Source organism: Verticillium nonalfalfae (genome assembly GCF_003724135.2).
Source record: "Verticillium nonalfalfae strain VnAa140/NRRL 66861 chromosome Unknown scaffold_4, whole genome shotgun sequence".
Taxonomy (NCBI): Eukaryota; Fungi; Ascomycota; class Sordariomycetes; order Glomerellales; family Plectosphaerellaceae; genus Verticillium; species Verticillium nonalfalfae.
This window is the reverse complement of record NW_021167229.1, coordinates 277,191-294,114: the sequence shown is the minus strand read 5'-3', so window position 1 is coordinate 294,114 and position 16,924 is coordinate 277,191. Positions and strand designations below refer to the sequence as shown.

Sequence of the window (16,924 nt, the reverse complement as noted above, 5' to 3'; positions counted from 1 at the left end):
CTCAGCACCACAACTGCAAGCCTCCCCTTACAGCATGCTCCCCCCCCCCCCCCCCCCCTGCTAACCTAACTGCTGTACTTACCCACGAAGCTATGGGACGAAAAAGAAATCCATGCTCTCCCCCATCCGAAGAGAGGGGCCGAAATGCCTGTGCGTCTTTTTTGCTGCATGCACCGTACAGCATACAGCGTACAGGCGTCTCCGTTCCCAGAATGACTCCAAGCTGCCTGTTGCTTCCCGCCCTCGGCGCACATCATCGTCAAGGACAAGACAGGGTATGCGCCGACTGTGCTGCCCGTGCTGAATATGGCCTCGCTTGTCTTCGCAGCATGGCATGCCCATATTAGCCAGCCGCACAGACGAGCTGGCGCATGCTGTTGGTTCTAGACATTTTTGATCTCCGTTGGGCAGAAGGCGGCTCCTCAACGATCATCGCCGCGGAGAGATGTGCCACGGTACTGAAGCTGTCCTAGCGCACTAGGCGCATTTACCCTTCCTCGCCCGGTGTTCACCTGCCATCCGAGATGGGCGATCAGCGTCAGATCCTGCCTGCTTCGGGGGTAGAGGGGCCTCTCGGCGGCTCAGGCCCAAGACCTCGAGGACTCTTCGCTCCCTCGACCAGAGTCGCGTTTGCCTCGTCTTGCGCTGCCCGGTCGTTGCTTGCCCTGGATCATCAGCCCAGATTTCCCGATGGCCTCCTCAGGACGAGCTCCGGAACGAGTTCCACACTTCCTCGAATCTACCTTTTGGCAAGTGGGCCGCTCTCTTCGAGGAACTGCCCGATGTGGCATCCCACCTCTCCACCTTCGCATCCTCACAGCTTTTAGTCGCTGAACCGCGACCTGGACTCACTTGTGGGTGAAGTTACACCCTTGTCCCCTACCCCGGGACCGTGCTGCCACACTCTCTTCGACCGAACGCCTTCTTCCACCTGTCTCAACGCGGGGCCTACCACTTGCCAGCAGCAAGACGGATGCAAGGCAGGCAACGAATCTGGTCTAGCTCCCAGGATGGGTGCGACCAACTTTGGCAGCCCCTCCTCATTGGCGGCTGTAAGCGCACAACGTTCGAATCTGGATCACACACACACTCACACAACGGGTCCCGCGTTGTGGTCTGCCGTGCCCATCCACTCCTCTTCTGTGTGTGCCTGCCTCGTGCTCGTGCTTTCTGCGGGCAGCGCAGTGGGAATCGACCATCGACCATCGGGGTGTACCCAAAATTAGCAACATCGCTGCAATAGTCTACGTCGTTCACAGATGCGTCTGCCGAACTGGGCTGCTGGCTGGCTAAGAAAAGAGTTGGCCTTCGACATGGCGGCCACAATATAAGGCTTCGGGTCCTCAACACCATGACCGGTTCCTGAGCCTCCCTCTCCTCTGGTTTGAAGAAGGTCAACAAGTAGGATTTGTGATCCAAGTGTCGTTTCTTTCCCTCTCCCTCTCTCTCTTTCTCTCTCTCCTCCCCCTCCGACAATTCCCCCCTTTCCCGCGGACCACCGCCCACCGCTCTCACCGCCCAACTCAACAACATTTTCAGTGAACAGCAAGCCGGACTTGCTCGGATCCAGTCATTCCTTGGACGTATTTCTCCGCCGCTGCGCGACGAACCACTAGCATTCGCCAGACGAACTGCTACGGACGACGATTTGCTTCGCCTTCAGATAATCTAATATCCCATCCACGACATCAATCAACGGCTCTCGACGAGTCATCAACGACAGGTGCACGACCGCACAACCCAACAGGAGACGGGAAACCCTCCGTGTGATCACTCCAGTCTGTGCTCAATCAGACTCCGAGGACGAACGACAGCGCAGAGACGACGAAACCCCATCCCGTCTTTTCTGCCTTGGCCCTGGTCTGGACTGAATCTCGGAAGCCCAAAGGCCAAAGCCCCCCTGCTCTCGCCTTTTCCCCCCTTCTACCCCAGCACCGACTCGAGTCCAACCTCGACACTCTCGAGGCACAGTGTCATCTGATCCCGGCACCACACGGTATCACCGGTCCTGCACACCCCCACCCCCCACCCCCCTGCTTGCTGGTCGACGGCCCTCGTCCGCCTGCCTCTCCGTGCTCTCCACACACACCTTTCGACCCGTAGCCCGCCCCCCTCCCTCCACCCCAGCACAGGACCCCGAGCTCCTTGTCGCTCCCAGTCCAGGCACCGCACCCTCTATCGCGAGAGGACATACTTGAAGGAGGGTACAAATGTCAACACTATCCCCCAACCACCTTCGAGGCGACTTCGCGAGACCAGCTCCTCCAGTCAAGATGGCAGCTGCTCAGTCCGCAAAGGCCAAATCGGCCTCCAAGGCCAACAATGCCACACCCAAATCAAAAGCACAGATGCACCGTCGCTCAAGAACAGGTACGCGAGCTCCATTATCCTCCCGACAGCTGTTCCACTTACACCGAGCTCGTCTTACGGGCATCCCTCCCGCCTCTCTTTCATACGGATCCTTCGACTTGCACGTTCATGATCATATTCACGGGACTTTAGCAAACTGACTCTTTTCCACTTTAGGCTGCTACACCTGCAGACTGCGACGAAAGAAGTGCGATGAAGGCACACCCCACTGCACCGCCTGCAAACACCTTGGCTTGCAGTGCGAGTACAAGAGGCCGATGTGGTGGAGCAACAACGATGCGCGAAGAAAGCACAAGGACGACATCAAAATGATCATCAAGCGCAAGAAGCTCTCCGAGAAGGCGTCGCACACCATTCAGACTTCCGTCAACTCGCCTCCCGGTCTGTCGCACTCGCTGCCCACCTCGGCCACCTTCTCTGATCCGCTCGACCGCACCCGGTCTGCCTCCATCGACTCGCACTTCTCCAACCCCTTCAACTTCAACAGCCCGCCCACCCTCGGTTCTGAGTATGGATTCCATCCTCAGATGCACCAGGACTTCATGTTCGGTGCCTTCCCTTCACCGTACGAGGTTGATGTCAAGACGGAAAGACAGGTGTACATGAACGACGTGCCCACCCTTCGCGAGTCGCACATTTCCACCTTCAGCACCTTCCACACGCCCCCGCCACCAGGCACCATTCTGCCCTCGTCTGTTCCCCTTGAGGGTGGCGAGTGGACCGAGCAGGTCTACTCGGAGCGCAAGGAGTCTCTTAGCGAGGAGACGTTGAACCTCAACTTCTTCGACTTCTCACACGGCCCTTCCATGCCCAACAGGCAAGTCGCCATTGAACTTGATGAGAACGACCAGCGCCTGCTGGATCACTTCATTCAGTTTGTCCTGCCCACCATCTTCCCCATCCTCGAGTCCAACCAGCACGGTTCTGTCGGCTCCGACCTCATCCTCCCTGCCCTGCAGAACAACCAAGGCTACCTGCACTGCTGCCTGAGCATCGCCGCGCAGCACTACAAGGCGACCATGAACCTGGCGGCAGAGGAGATTGACCACGACATCATGCGCCACCGCTACGCAACCATCTCGGCGCTGTGCGAAGCCCTCAACCGCGACGAGAACCATCAGCAGATTCTCGAGGCTGCGCTCGGCCTCATCTTCTTCCAGTGCGTCGTCGGCCGCTTCGACGACGCCCTTCCTGACATCCCCTGGCACCAGCACTTCCAGGCTGCCATCAGCCTCGTGCAGAAGCTTGATCTTCCTCGTCTCGTCTCTGACGAGACCCCCGTCCAGACCCCTTTCAACATGACCCTGACGGCGTGGATTGACATTCTCGGCGCCACTATGCAGGGCCAGGCCCCGACCTTTGCCCACACGTACCGTGAGAAGCATCTGTCACCCACCAACCCTAGCCTCGGTCTCCGCGAGCTCATGGGCTGCGAGGATCGCGTCATGTACCTCATCTCCGAGATCGCCTGCCTCGAGGCTCTCAAGCACGAGGGCATGGACGACATCACCCTCTGCCAGCATGTCCACGCACTTGGCGAGCAAATCGGCCTGACCGAGGTTGGCGACACGAGCCCCAAGCTCCCCTTTAACGCCTCTGGCACACTCTCCCCCAAGCAGCTCTCTCGCAACCTCACAACGGCCTTCCGCCTCGCCGCGCGCATCTACCTCTGCAGCCTCGTGCCCGGCTTCAACCCGGCCCAGCCCTCTTGCGTCGGCCTCGTTGAGAAGCTCACCACCGTCCTGCAGCACATTCCTGCCGGTCCCGCCGGCTTTGACCGCAGCCTCGTCTGGATCTATCTCGTCGGTGGTTCCGTCAGTCTCCCCGACAGCTCATTCCGCTGCTTCTTCGAGGACCGCGTTGCTGAGCTCGGCGATCTTGCCGTCATGGGCTCCTTCGGTCGCGTCGCGTCCCTGCTGCGCGAGGTCTGGCACCAGACCGCCACCGTCAAGCAGAGCCCATGCCTCAGCGCCGCTGGCAGCCCCGGGTCGAACGCTGCTGCTGCCGCGCCCGAGGTGGTACCGTACATCCCCTGGAGGGATGTCATGCAGATGAAGGGATGGGACTTTTTGCTGATCTAGCTGTGCTGGATTTCTGCTCAGTCCCTTTCTTCTTCCATCTCGCATTGTGTACCGTCTCGGTGCGTTTGGCTTTGCTCCCTATACGTTTTGATTTCCCTTTTGAACGCAATCGCCATTATTTATTTGACGTCATGTCGCCATTACATTTATTCATATACCGACGCAGCTGAGGAGGTTTCTCCCGATCCTTCCCCTTCCGTCCCATGGCTGGACAGGGTGCCGCCGATTCGAACACCGCAAACCAACTGGTTTCACTTTTTTTTTTATATAGAGGGATTGCCGCAAGGCAAGAGAAACGACTAGCGATACTTGGATCATTTAAACACACACAACACACACCTACTTGACACCTACTTCTTCACAAGAACAAACACATATCCCTTGAAGGGCATCGACACCCCTTGAAGGGACGCACGGGGCAGCTGGGCTTGGCTGCCGTTGCGATGGACAGGACGGATGAACGGAACGAAATATGCGGCATGAACCATGGAAGCTCGAAGCTGGTCAACTGCTTCTCTTCTCTGCTGCTTCCGCTTTGCAAGGGGGGGTTTACTACGTTCGCTGGATACCATTGCATGGACACGGGCGCTGGATACCTTTTTTTCTGATTTATCCCGGGCCAAGAGAGAGACGGCAGCATTGGGTTATTTTTCCTTGTGAGTGTGGGCGTTGGGGATGAGAATGGGATGAGGATTGGATGACGGGAACCACTGGATGGGATGAATTCTTGCCGGCAGAGCTTGATGCGTAGAGATCCCCGGTGGGTTCTTTGGGGCTGGCGCTTTTTAGAAGCAGATAGGAATACCCAAACGAGTCAAATTCACACGTCTTTCCTTGCTGTCGTGAGCATGGTGTGTGTGTGTGTGTGTATGTTAAAGTAGACTTGAGGATATCACGTGAGTTTGGCCATTGGGCCTTGCGCTCTTTCAGGCTGCTGACTGGACCATTCAATACCTACGCTGTAGTGCACTGTGAACCACATCGCTGGATCGCTGTGGTGCCCTGTATTCTGTGTTAGGCAGTGCTCTCGCGTCACTGCAAGCCGGAGCAGCCCACACTGCACGCCAGCCGGTCTGTCGACCAGTCATCAAGCGAGGGCCCGCTCAAGTGCCAGCACAGCAGCACTTCGATTTGAGTCACCTGCGCGATGCATCCAAAGTCACAAGACAGCGCCATTCGACACGACGCGGAGCTCTGTCCGGCGTGGCGACTGGGAGGCGCCCCCCGCCCCCCTTCGCCTCCGAACTACGTGCGGCCCGCCGTGGGGTCCTCGGGCCCGGGCCGTCACTGAGCGAATGAGACACCCCTGGCCGGCGGCGCTCGCCAGACCAGGGAACACCAGGGCTCGTTCACGCGCAGGCTGGCACGGGGAAGAATGCCTTGACCGCGTATCAATCAGCCCAAGATTCGCCTCCGCAGAGGTCGCCAACGCATTTCGTGACTCCCACTTCGATTCCTGACGAGGTCATTTGTCCTCTCGCCTCACCGCCCGAGGGGCCGCCCAGCCAGCCAGCCAGCCAGCCAGCCAGCCCCCCTGGTTTCTTGAGGACGACAGAAAGACTCACACGAGCTTTGTGATAATTGCCGCATGTCCGGCAAGGGGGAAGGAAAAAGAACGGGAATCAGGCAATCAATCGTGGATTCACCCCCCCTCTCCCTTGACAAGATGAGGCTTCAGAGCCGTGAGCAAGCAAGAAAAAGGCCCACGTGAATCCAGGTCCCAGGGTGATCGACGTAGCAGCCCAGACTGGTGGAGGCGAAGGGCCCTTAGGCTGGTTGTGTGGCCAGCGAATGTCGTTGCGTATGTTGCACAGTGGCTCGAGGACCCTGTCGAACAATGCCCTTGTTCGAGGCCGGTTCGGCGACGTGATTTGCTCCTGGGGTGGTGCTGGTGGAGTGAGTGGCTCAGGGCCCAGAGCCTCTTTCTCTCTCTCGCTCGCTCGCTCTGTTATTTGGAGGCGGTTGAATTCGGGGCGGGCTGGAGTTTGTTTCTGTTCACAGGGAGGGCGTGCGCCGAGTGAAGGGCCTGAGTGAAAGTGATAACCTTGCGGCCTATTGTGTATGCGTTGTTGCGGTGAACTCTAGGCATGATCTTGTGACTCTTCTTTGGGGGGAGAAAACTTGGCACAGGCTTTGGTTTCCTGTTCGGGCCTCCAATTGCGTGCTGTCGAGACTCGTATGTGGCTGGGGCGATGAGCGGTGTGGCTTTAGCCGAGGCTTGTCGTTTTTGTCGGGTCTTTCCGTCTTTTCCTGGCAGGCCAGTTTGGTCAGGCAAGACAGGCCAGGTGCCAGAGCCCAAATAGCCATGGCTGCCTCATCAGGCATCCTTCGACGGAACATCATCGGCTCGCGCCCCACAATGCCGGCCCCAGGCAAGAGCGTCCACAGCGCCCGGCAAGAGCATCCACAGCGCCCAGCCCCGAGGGCACCGGTAAAAGCGGGGCGCATCTAATTCGGGGCGCCCTGAGCGAATCAAGCGCGCGCGTTTCGACTGCGCGGCTACAGACCTCAACATGAGCAACCAAGAACAACCTCCTTTGAACAACCGAAACGCCAGCCCTCCCCCTGGTGACTCCATACGCCATCCACTCAGTGCCTCTATCAACCACTCAAGCGCTTGCTACGAAAAGGACCTCGTCTCACTGTGGCCTCGTAATGAGGTCTGCCTGCTGAGGAATGGGCAGTGGTGGCGACGACAAAGGCCCGGCGCTTCACGACACCCTCTCATTTCCTGCGGCCCGAGACCTTTCCAGACCTGCACTGCCCCGGCCCTGCGATGCCACATCGCTGCTTGCCCAGAGGCCTCACGCCCCAAGACGATGTTTGGCTTGCCCTGCCGATGATGCGAACCTGAGTTTTCCTCGCCGCCCCCCACAAACAACTGCTTGGCCGTCGTCAGTCTGCCGCTCTCTTTGTGGCCCCCAGTGGAGGCCTGACGACCCAGTCGTGCTACCATCCCCTTCTGCGCCCCCAGGTTACCGCGCTGCCGCCGACATGGTCCTTGGTTGGCCGTCAGCGGGCCTTGCCTGCGACCCTCTTTCCTCGATCGGGCCCTGCAGTCTGCACGAAGCCGCCGCTGTTTCCGAGCCGTCAGCGCTGCAACCGACAACGGCGGCCTATGGATCCATGGAATAGAGCGACGCATCCAAATCCGGCACCATGGCGAGCAGCACATTTGTGCGTGTGGCCTGGGCATGCTCGACCGACTGGCTGCCCGATGAGATCAGAACTCGACGGCCATCGGCTGTCGCATGGTGAGAGAGAAATGGCATCGTCATCTGATGCGCGTTTCTTTGATCGCGCTAAGGAAACGCAGGCGCCTGCTTCGTCGTGTGTCGTCCCTTTTGTTCTGACACCAGCCCACTCACTTCGTGCCAGCCCTATCGACGAGACTGTCTCTTATTTTTTGTCTTCTTCCTCTTTCTTGTCTTCTGGTGCTGTTCCCGAACAAAGTCTTTGTTACTGACCGGCACCTTGGCGAACATCTTTCCTGATCTGTCATATTCTCGAACCGCCCCTTGTTTGTGGCCGCATACCTGATCCATTTCATACTCTTTGCAGATTGACTCTTGAACATCATACACACATCATTGCGTGACTCTCTTCAATTAGACGCTCTACTCCACGGCGTACACCTTACACGGCGACAGCAAGATCGGCTTTCCTTTCTAATACCAGAGACGGGCGTCTCGCCCCGAAAGCACGCGACACATCTACAACATCAAAACCTCCATCATGGCGAGGATACGAAATCGAACACTCTTCCTTGCGTGCCTACTCGCTTCCGCAAAGGCAGCATCCATTCCATCCATCTTCCAACGCGACGACCAAGCAGTGTGCGGCGGCAAGAACCTCTTCCAGTGCTCGAGCGGCGTCGACGATGGACTTTGCTGCAAGACGGGCGACACTTGCATCTACCTCGCCGGTGGATCAACAGTGCTGTGCTGTCCGGCAGCCACCTGCAACCGGATCATGCCCATCCAATGCAACGTTGCCGCCCAAAATCCATCCAATTTTCCCAACGCGCCTCTCAAGACGACAGCACTGCGGGCAGAGCTACCCAAGTGCGGGGACAACTGCTGCCCCTTTGGCTTCACCTGCAACAGCGACGGCCAGTGCGACATGGACGAGAATCAGTCCGAGAGGCCATCTGAGCGACCGGCTTCTGAAATATCATCCACCACAGTAGCGCCGACATCGACGCTGCCCTCACCGAGCATCATCACCTCGACGCCCGAGCCTACGGCTACATCATCTACGGCATCAGCATCGTCATCAACGACAACGCCCAGCGCCGGTGCTGAAGAACAGCAGCAAGACAACAACAGTTCGTCAGGGGACGACAAAAAGTCCTTCCCAACAGCAGGCGTTGTAGTCGGCGTGCTCGGCGGCGTGCTCGTACTTATCGGCGTAGCCGTCGGCGTCTTCATGTGCCTCTCCCGCCGGCGCCGCAACCACAGCCGCACAAGCCCCTCGTCGTCGTCGCGCCCCTTTTCCTCGGAGAAGAAACACCCCGCCCTCCGCCGCGCCGCCTCCTCAACCTCGTCCTTTGGCAACTTCATCTCCGAGCCGATCCCCAACGACGCCTCGGCGCTGCGCACCGACTTTATCCTCAAGACGCCCTCGACAGCAGGAGCAAACAACACGACAACAGCAAAACGCGCCTCGCAGCGCCTCTCGGCCCTCTTCCGCCGTGACGCGTCGAGCGGCAGCGGCGGCGCCACCGCCATGGTTGCGAACCCGCGCTCGCCCCCGCGCATTCCGGCCCGCACCCTCTCCAACGCCACCATGACAACGTCCGACCCGCGCGCCGCGCTGCACATCCCGCCCATTCGCACGATGCGCAACCAGCAGCGCCCGGTCATCCAGACAGGCAGCGCGTGGGCGCGAGGCCCCGCGGCCCGCGCGGCGGCCGTGCTGGCTACGACGCCCACGGAGCCTACGGTGCCCGTGACGCCGCGGCTGCAGCGAGAGCCGAGTGGCGAGTGCATCAACATATTTGCCGACCCGGGCACTGTCGGCAGCGGCAACGGAGACAGGTTGATGCCCGGGGGATTGCTGCCGCCGAGGGCCAAGCGGAACACGTCTGCCACGACGTTTACGGAGCTCATGGAGGAGGCGCAGTTGGGGGATGTGCGGAGGGGGGATCCGTTTGTGCCGAGGACGCCTGGGCGGATGTGAGCTGGTGTTTGATCTGTCGATCTTTTTCTTTTTTTTTTTTAATCAGCTTGTTGGCACTTGCTCTGTGGCTTGCTTGGTTGGGATGGTCGTCTTTCGGCTGGGTAGCTGGCGTTTGAGCATGGCCTGGTGGCCTGGAGGGGTGATATATAGGATTGACCCACGGTCGTTTATACCCCTAGTATTGTTCTAGTCTAAGACTGGTTGCAGCGCGGCCGTCTTCATATCGTATTTATTCTTTACTATGCTGGAGGGCTGCGATGATGGTAATATGCGGTGTGTACTTAAAGTGATCTTGCTAAGGCTGTAGTGTGAATGTAATCCCTTTCTTCTTACTGAATGTATATGCTGGAATAAACTGCGTCTAAATCAGTTTGATGATGGATATGTAGCCTCTTAAACACACCATTTATCATGACAGACCTGCAACCGCCGGACCCGGCAGGCGGCAGGCGGCCCCACAGCGGCCCCGCCTCACGTCACTGCCACTAAACTCACTGTATCGCACCTGCCAAAATCTGCTGAGCCAAGCTCGGGGTCCTCGTCTACCTCACTCCAGTTCGATCCTAACTCAAAACAAACACCACCACCACCACCTCCATCTCTATCCCTACTGTTGACTCAGATTTTTCATCAATCGGATTCGTGGCGCAAGGCATTTTCGACAGACCCAAGCCAATCGCCGCCCCCCGCCCCCCGCCATGTCAGACTCGGAAGAGGACTACATGTCCATGATCATCCCGGACGCCCCAGCCTCCACACCGGCGCCGACCTCGCTCCAGCGCCGCAAGGAGCAGCAGCGCCAGTCGGAGCTGCGCGCGCGGCAAAAGTCCAAGGCCGAGCGCGCCGCCGAGGACGAGGCCCGCCGCGACGCCGCCCTGCAGACGTCCATCCTCGACGCGCCCGCGCACCAGACGAGCAAGGGCCTCGCCATGATGGCGCGCATGGGGTTCCGGCCCGGCGGCGCGCTCGGGGCGCGGGGCAACGACGGCGCTGCGCGGGAGCCCATTGCCATCGCTGTCAAGGAGGACCGCGGGGGCATCGGCATGGAGAGCGAGAAGCGGCGTCGTGAGCGCGAGGCGGAGGAGGCGGCGGCGGGGGAGGAGGCGGAGAGGAGGAAGAGGGTCAGGGTTGAGGAGCCGGGGGAGTATCGTGATCGCATTGCGAGGGAGAGGGAGGCCGAGAGGGTGGAGAGGATGGTGGCGAGCGCCCAGAGGATCCTCGAGGGCATGGCGGAGGAGGCCGAGGCTGAGGTGACGCAGGAGGGCAGGCGCCGCAGGATCAAGGCGAGGCCGTTGAAGGCTGTCAACGTCTTGTGGCGCGGGCTCGCGCGACAGCGGGAGGAGAAGGAGAGGGATCGCAGGATGCGGCATGATCTGGAACAGAGCTTGTCACGACTGCCGACGTATGAGGACGAGGACGAGGACGAGGACGACAAGAGGGCGCTGGGCAAGGGCAAGACGACGGTCTACGAAGTGGCCGACGACCTCGACGAGGAGGACCCGGAGTTGGACGAGTTCAAGATTCTCGAGCCCCCGGAAAGGCTGAAGCGGCTGGTGGCCTACATGAGGGACGAGTTCAACTACTGCTTCTGGTGCAAATTTAGATACCCCGATGAGACCATGGACGGTTGTCCTGGGCTGACGGAAGAAGACCACGATTAGACAGCAAATTCCGAGGACATTTTCTCTTCGACTTGTCGTATTAATACAGGACGTGCTTGCGCGACGCCTTCCCCTCTTCTCTATGCTGAGTATGGTATATCTTTGGAGATGGTACAGGACGGCCGGGGCTCTGCCCTTCAGCCTAGTGGTCTTTTACAATATCGTACACGCCCATCTCACGAGCGACATCGGCAACATCGTCCTCGACATTCCGTGCCGCCGGCAGATACTCGCTCTCTAGGTACTCCATCATCTCCAGCCCCCGCTCTTCGGGCGTCATGTCGTCCAGCGTCCGCACCGGTCTGCCGAGCTGCTTCTGCCTGTCCTCGACCCACTTGTCGATCTTGCGTTTCGCGAGTCGCAGCTTCTGCCGTGCCGTCGCAGTGTCCCACGCAAGGTTGGTCGTTCCGATGACCATCTCGAGGCCCAGAACCTCGGGCGGGACATAGCCAAACACGGCCCGGAGCGCACGCATCGCCACAACGAGGCCCAGGTTGTCCTTCAGCCGGCGGAACGTGTGGAGCATCTTGCGCGCCAGCTGCCCGTCGAGGCTCTGGCCCTTGAAGACGTGCGCGAAACGGACCGTCTCGGCAAAGGTTTCTCTCGTGAGTCGAATCTCCCCGGCCGCGCGGTCCTCGGAGAGAATCTGCAGTCTGTTGACGCCAATCATCTTCCACAAGGCCATAAAAGTGTACGAATCCGGCTTGACGCCGCGCTCGTGCACGAGCGATCGGTACAGTTCCTGTGCCTCATCAATGTCCCCGAACTGCGAATGTGATTCCATGAGCTGGTTCAGCATGAACGCGTCGGGGCTGATCTCGGCCTCCCTGAAGGCAACCCAGAGGTCCTCCATGGGCTTCTGCAGCCTCCGCACCCGGTAGTTCTCCGCCAGCAGCGAAAACGTCTCCAGGGTCGCCTTGGGCATCGGGTCGGCCTCGTAAATGCTGCTCGTCTTGGCGTCCTGCGTGTACGCGCCGCCCTCCAGCCCCGCGAGCCGCCTGCGGGCGTCGACAAAGCGGATGCGCGCCCTGACCATGTCCCATGCGAGCTTGTCGGCCTTTTGCAGATCGTCTGCGCCGCCGCTTCTTTGCCATGCGCCAATCAGGCCGTTGATCTGTATGCTCGCAGGCTGGATGCCTCGGGAACACATGAATTGGAAGACGCTGTGGGCACCGTCCAAGTCGCCCGCACCGATCAGCCGCTTGAGCCACTTGCCGAAGAAGAACTTGTTGCCAATGCTGGACGGCAGCTGCGTGACGCCGCGGAGATCAACGGTGCCTGAGGTCATCATGTCGACAAACGCGAACAGGGCACGTTCGGTCTGGTTCGTCGTCAGGAAAAAGGCAATCACTTGGTCGTAGTCCTCCAATCCCATGGATTCGCCGAGGAGGTCTCTCATTCGTCGATATGCGTTCCAGGCCTTCTCTTGCATCTCATCTGTTGGCTGGGCCGCGCAAGTCCGGATATAGGGCATGAGGATACGAGGGTCTAGCTGTCGCTCGAGGAGCTTGTTGATCGCCCTCTCTGCCTGCACGAGGTCTTCTGCCTGACAGGACATGCGGACGCCCAGTTCCCAAAACTCCTGGAACGTATCCGACCCGCTGTCGCCGAGCGTCGACATGCATCTTTTCCAGTTATCGATCGCCTTCGCCTCGAAACCGTCGACGAAAAGCGCCTCCATCGTGATCAACTGCTGCGAGGGATTCAGCGCCACTTTTGCTTCGCTCATATCTCGCGCTAGCAGAGACAGGAAGGCGAAACGGCTGGGGTTGACAGCCTCCTCCACGGACAAGATGGCCCAGAGCAGATCCCACACCTCCTGCGGAACATTGGCCCAACCTTTAGCGAGGGTTTGCCGAGCCAGATTGTATGCCTTCCAGACTGACTGCACCGTCTTGGCCGTAATCGCCTCACGCAGCCGGAGTTGCTTGTCGACCCGCTCGAGAATGGCGTTGAGGCGACTGAGCCTTCGTCTCTGGTTGTACGTCCACATTTCAGTCGGGATTTGTGGTACTGGGCGGCGTGTCTTGGGCTTTGCGATCGGTTGATCCAAGAATTCAAAATCATTCTCAAAGTCGTCGTCGTCCATGTTCGTCAGGCGGTCCATCCGAAGCCCTTGCGCTTCCAGTTTGTCCTCCAACTCCTTTATGTATTCGTCAAATCGTTCTCCGAGACCTTCAGGATCGTCGAGATTGCCCAGCTGGGCTTCGAGGTCCTTCGCCACGGCGTCGGGGTCATCAATGCCCAGCTTCTTTAAGCTTCCATCCTGCTTCAAAGCGCCCAGAAGCTGCCGCATGTCGGATGCTAGGTCGAGCTTGAACTCCTTCTCCAGTTCACCCTTACCGTTGAGAGCATCGGAGAAAGCGTCGTCGTTGGGGAGTTCGGTGACGGCCCCCTTTTCATCCTTGTCGAAAAATCGCATCGTCGTCCCCTTTTCCTTGTTCAAAAGCTGTCTAAGGAGCGCGGCGGCAGCAGCACCTCCTGAGTGACCAGCCTGTCCATTGTTGCCTATCGGTAGCGAGAAGGGGTTTTGTGCTGGTGTTCGTGCAGAGGCTCGAGGGTTGCGACGTCCTTGGGTTTGTGTTCGGTGGCGCTGGGCCGCTTGCGAGCTATTCTGTCGGGTCTGCCATGTCACTGCAACGGGCTTTGCCAAGGTCGAGAGGCACGACTGGCAGACAAAATTGTTTCGACATTGCAGGTCGCGAAAAAGAGTGCGTTGAGACATGAGCACCACACGACAGCTCACAATCAAGACTTGCTCGGAAAGGGAAATGCAACCGCTGAAGCCATCAAGAGATTTTTCGATGGACCCTGACGACAACGCGCGACGCGGAAGGAAGTTGGGGTCGTGAATCTAATCGCAGCGCCTTATCTTATCGCAATCCACCAAGCCCCCCACCGAAAATTCCGACCGCCTTCTCTCCTCAGATCTTCCTCGACAGGTACGCCGCGGCAGAAAAAGATTATTTTCTCCTCCCATTGAAGCCATTGCATTTGCCCGCCGAACGAGAGCTCTTGAGCCTCGACCCAAGAGCTACGCCTGCTTGTCGACGACGCAAGCGACCGTCACCATGTCCTCGACGCCAGAGTTCCTCCGCTTCACGGGCCACCGGGCCTTCGCTCAGCGTCTGATCCTGTCGACACTCACCGGCCGTCCCATTCACATCTCCAAGATTCGAAGCTCATCACCAACACATCCTGGCCTCGCCCCGCATGAGGTCTCGTTCCTCCGTCTCCTCGAGGCCGTCACCAACGGCAGCTCGCTGCAAATCTCGTACACCGGTACGACCATCACATACCACCCCGGCCTCATCACCGGCACGATAGCCGGCTTCGGCGCCACCGATGGCGATGTCATCGAGCACACCCTGCCCGCCAACAACAACCGCGGCGTCACCTACTTCCTCCTGCCCATCTGCCTCCTCGCGCCCTTCTCCAAAGCACACATGAACATTCGCATCTCGGGGCCCGGCGTCATCACATCCGCCACCCAGACGGGCGACATCTCGGTCGACTCGTTCCGCACCGCCATCCTACCCCTCTTCGGCCTCTTCGGCATCCCGCCCGCGCGCATCGAGCTGCGCATCCTGCAGCGCTCCTGCCCCGGCAAGGGCGGTCGCGGCGGCGGCGGCATCGTCGAGCTGCGCTTCGCCAGCCAGGTCCGCCTGCCCAAGACGCTGCACCTCAACCGGGGTCCCGGCAGGATAAAGCGGATCCGCGGCGTCGCCTACTGCACGGGCGTCTCGGCCTCGAACAACAGCCGGCTGATCCACGCCGCGCGCGAGGTCCTCAACCCGCTCGTCTCGGACATTCACATTGCCGCGCAATACGACCAGGCGCCGCTCATCCCCGGGGCCGACAAGACCAAGACGCGGACGGGGATCGGTTTCGGCCTGAGCCTCGTCGCCGAGTCGAGTTCCGTCGGCGTCATCTACTCGGCCGACCTGGTCGCGCCGCCCACCGGCGGCGTCGTGCCCGAGGACATTGGCAAGCAGTGCGCGTACCAGCTGCTCGAGACGATTGCGCAGGGCGGCTGCGTGAGCCGCGTGTCGGCGAGCACCGTGCTGACGCTAATGGCGATGGGGTCTGAGGACGTCGGCAGGTTGAGGATAGGAAGGGACGTTGTGGGCACGGAGGAGGTCGTCGGCCTGGCGCGCGATCTGCGGACGTTTGGCGCCAGCAGCTGGGGTCTGAGGGACGTCAACGAAGACGACGCGGACGACATCATCGTGTCGGTCAAGGGCAGCGGTGTGGGCAACGTCGGACGCAAGGTAGCATGAGATACCAACTGTAAGAATGTACAAGCGAATTTTTTTTCTTTTCTGCCCTTTTCTGATGCACGGAGTTCGCGCCATCGCGCTGTAGTGTGCGTGCCCTTCTATCTTGCTGTCTGATTACTCCCGAATGCCAGCGTTCGAGCGCGGCCTGCGATTCGAGCCAACGTGGCTTGGTACCCTATCGACTGAAGCGCGTGGCCTACGGCACCCCAGAAGTCCGGCGTTGAGTTGCGCAACGTGTGGAAGACGTCCAAGTCTCGAAGCATGCCGTTTCCAGAGTTCATGACGTCGACCAGTGCGATCCTCCTCGTCGGCAGCGCTATTGGGGTGTCAGAGAGAAACGGTCGCCTCTCTTCCGTGTCCCCTTCTGCGCCCAAAGGTTGGCTGTCGTTTCTTCGGAGGGACTGCATCTCAATGCCTCCATTTTCCTCCCCGTCCGCCACGCCTGCAGCATGATTTTCGTCGGAGTGATGTTCACGTCCCTCAGAGATCGAATCCGCAGCGCCGAGATCCTCGGAAAGCGCCGTGATGAGCCGTGAGCGTTTCGGGCGCGTGATCAGTCGGAGTCTCTCTCTTTCGACGTGGCCTGCGAGCATGAGCCCCTGAACAGCCAATATCACCAGGTCCAGGGCAAGAAGGGTCAGCCTCGACGCGGGAGGCCTTTGGCCGATAAAGTCCACAATCATGCCCCCATGCAGATACCCGCGCGACGTCTCAGCAGCCGTTGGTAGGGATTCAAAGATGTGCGCCAGGACGCACAACAGCGCCGGGAAGAAGACGGAGAGGATCTGCGCCTGGATAGCAGGCAGTGGTATTGGCCAGTCGTCAGGCTTCGGACTGAGGAAGTTTTGCTGACACCACGCTCGCATGAAGAAGCGGACGGCAGAGCATCTAGCCATGAAGTTAGTGGGCTGTCGATGGTATCCAGTGGAGGAACGAACATACTCCATGTAGTATTGCGCCGCAAGCTCGGCATAGACGAGCATGTCCAGGTTCTTCAGCAGATGTGTCACGAAATCAAACTTCTTGACGAGTCCAGCGTCGGGCTTGATCGTCTTTCGCCGCCGTCGCCGCCGCGAGGACCGAGTGCCGGGTTCATGGTCGCGTCCTGCAGACGAGGGACCGCCGGGAACGTGGGTTTCGTCGCGCTGGTTGGCAGTCGAGTTTGTTCGGGACGCCGGCGAGATAGGCGGGGAAGCATCGTTCATAGCTCGGTCATCTCATGGGCTCCCAAGTGAGAGGCGGGAGATCATGGCTTCCTGCAAAGGAGCTGTAGAGTTTGTGGGGGCGGAAGGGGGGGGGGGCCGTTCGCAGGAATGTCGACGTCGCGTTGAATCTTCCAGTGGCCCAGGCG

General features: G+C 59.5%; 6 protein-coding genes across 6 annotated transcripts; 4 read left to right on the top strand and 2 right to left on the bottom strand.

Moving 5' to 3' along the window:
* Window positions 1-2,273: 2,273 nt before the first annotated feature.
* ADV1 (Transcriptional regulatory protein pro1) lies at window positions 2,274-4,451 on the top strand (the record flags this gene model as incomplete). The annotated part of the gene is made up of 2 exons (XM_028640128.1): window positions 2,274-2,370; window positions 2,527-4,451. The coding sequence occupies 2 exons, from the start codon at window positions 2,274-2,276 to the stop codon at window positions 4,449-4,451; spliced, it is 2,022 nt and encodes a 673-aa protein (XP_028498992.1).
* Window positions 4,452-8,186: 3,735 nt separating this feature from the next.
* Window positions 8,187-9,632, top strand: D7B24_005984 (uncharacterized protein; the record flags this gene model as incomplete). Its single annotated transcript, XM_028640127.1, has 1 exon — window positions 8,187-9,632. One exon carries the CDS (start codon window positions 8,187-8,189, stop codon window positions 9,630-9,632), a length of 1,446 nt encoding a protein of 481 aa, XP_028498991.1.
* Window positions 9,633-10,330: 698 nt separating this feature from the next.
* Window positions 10,331-11,293, top strand: D7B24_005983 (uncharacterized protein; the record flags this gene model as incomplete). The annotated part of the gene is made up of 1 exon (XM_028640126.1): window positions 10,331-11,293. The coding sequence occupies one exon, from the start codon at window positions 10,331-10,333 to the stop codon at window positions 11,291-11,293; it is 963 nt and encodes a 320-aa protein (XP_028498990.1).
* Window positions 11,294-11,435: 142 nt separating this feature from the next.
* D7B24_005982 (uncharacterized protein) lies at window positions 11,436-13,715 on the bottom strand (the record flags this gene model as incomplete). Its single annotated transcript, XM_028640125.1, has 1 exon — window positions 11,436-13,715. One exon carries the CDS (start codon window positions 13,713-13,715, stop codon window positions 11,436-11,438), a length of 2,280 nt encoding a protein of 759 aa, XP_028498989.1.
* A 649-nt stretch (window positions 13,716-14,364) lies between these two features.
* Window positions 14,365-15,573, top strand: D7B24_005981 (uncharacterized protein; the record flags this gene model as incomplete). The annotated part of the gene is made up of 1 exon (XM_028640124.1): window positions 14,365-15,573. The coding sequence occupies one exon, from the start codon at window positions 14,365-14,367 to the stop codon at window positions 15,571-15,573; it is 1,209 nt and encodes a 402-aa protein (XP_028498988.1).
* Window positions 15,574-15,671: 98 nt separating this feature from the next.
* On the bottom strand, window positions 15,672-16,778 carry D7B24_005980 (uncharacterized protein; the record flags this gene model as incomplete). The annotated part of the gene is made up of 2 exons (XM_028640123.1): window positions 15,672-16,461; window positions 16,516-16,778. 2 exons carry the CDS (start codon window positions 16,776-16,778, stop codon window positions 15,672-15,674), a joined length of 1,053 nt encoding a protein of 350 aa, XP_028498987.1.
* Between the last annotated feature and the right edge of the window lie 146 nt (window positions 16,779-16,924).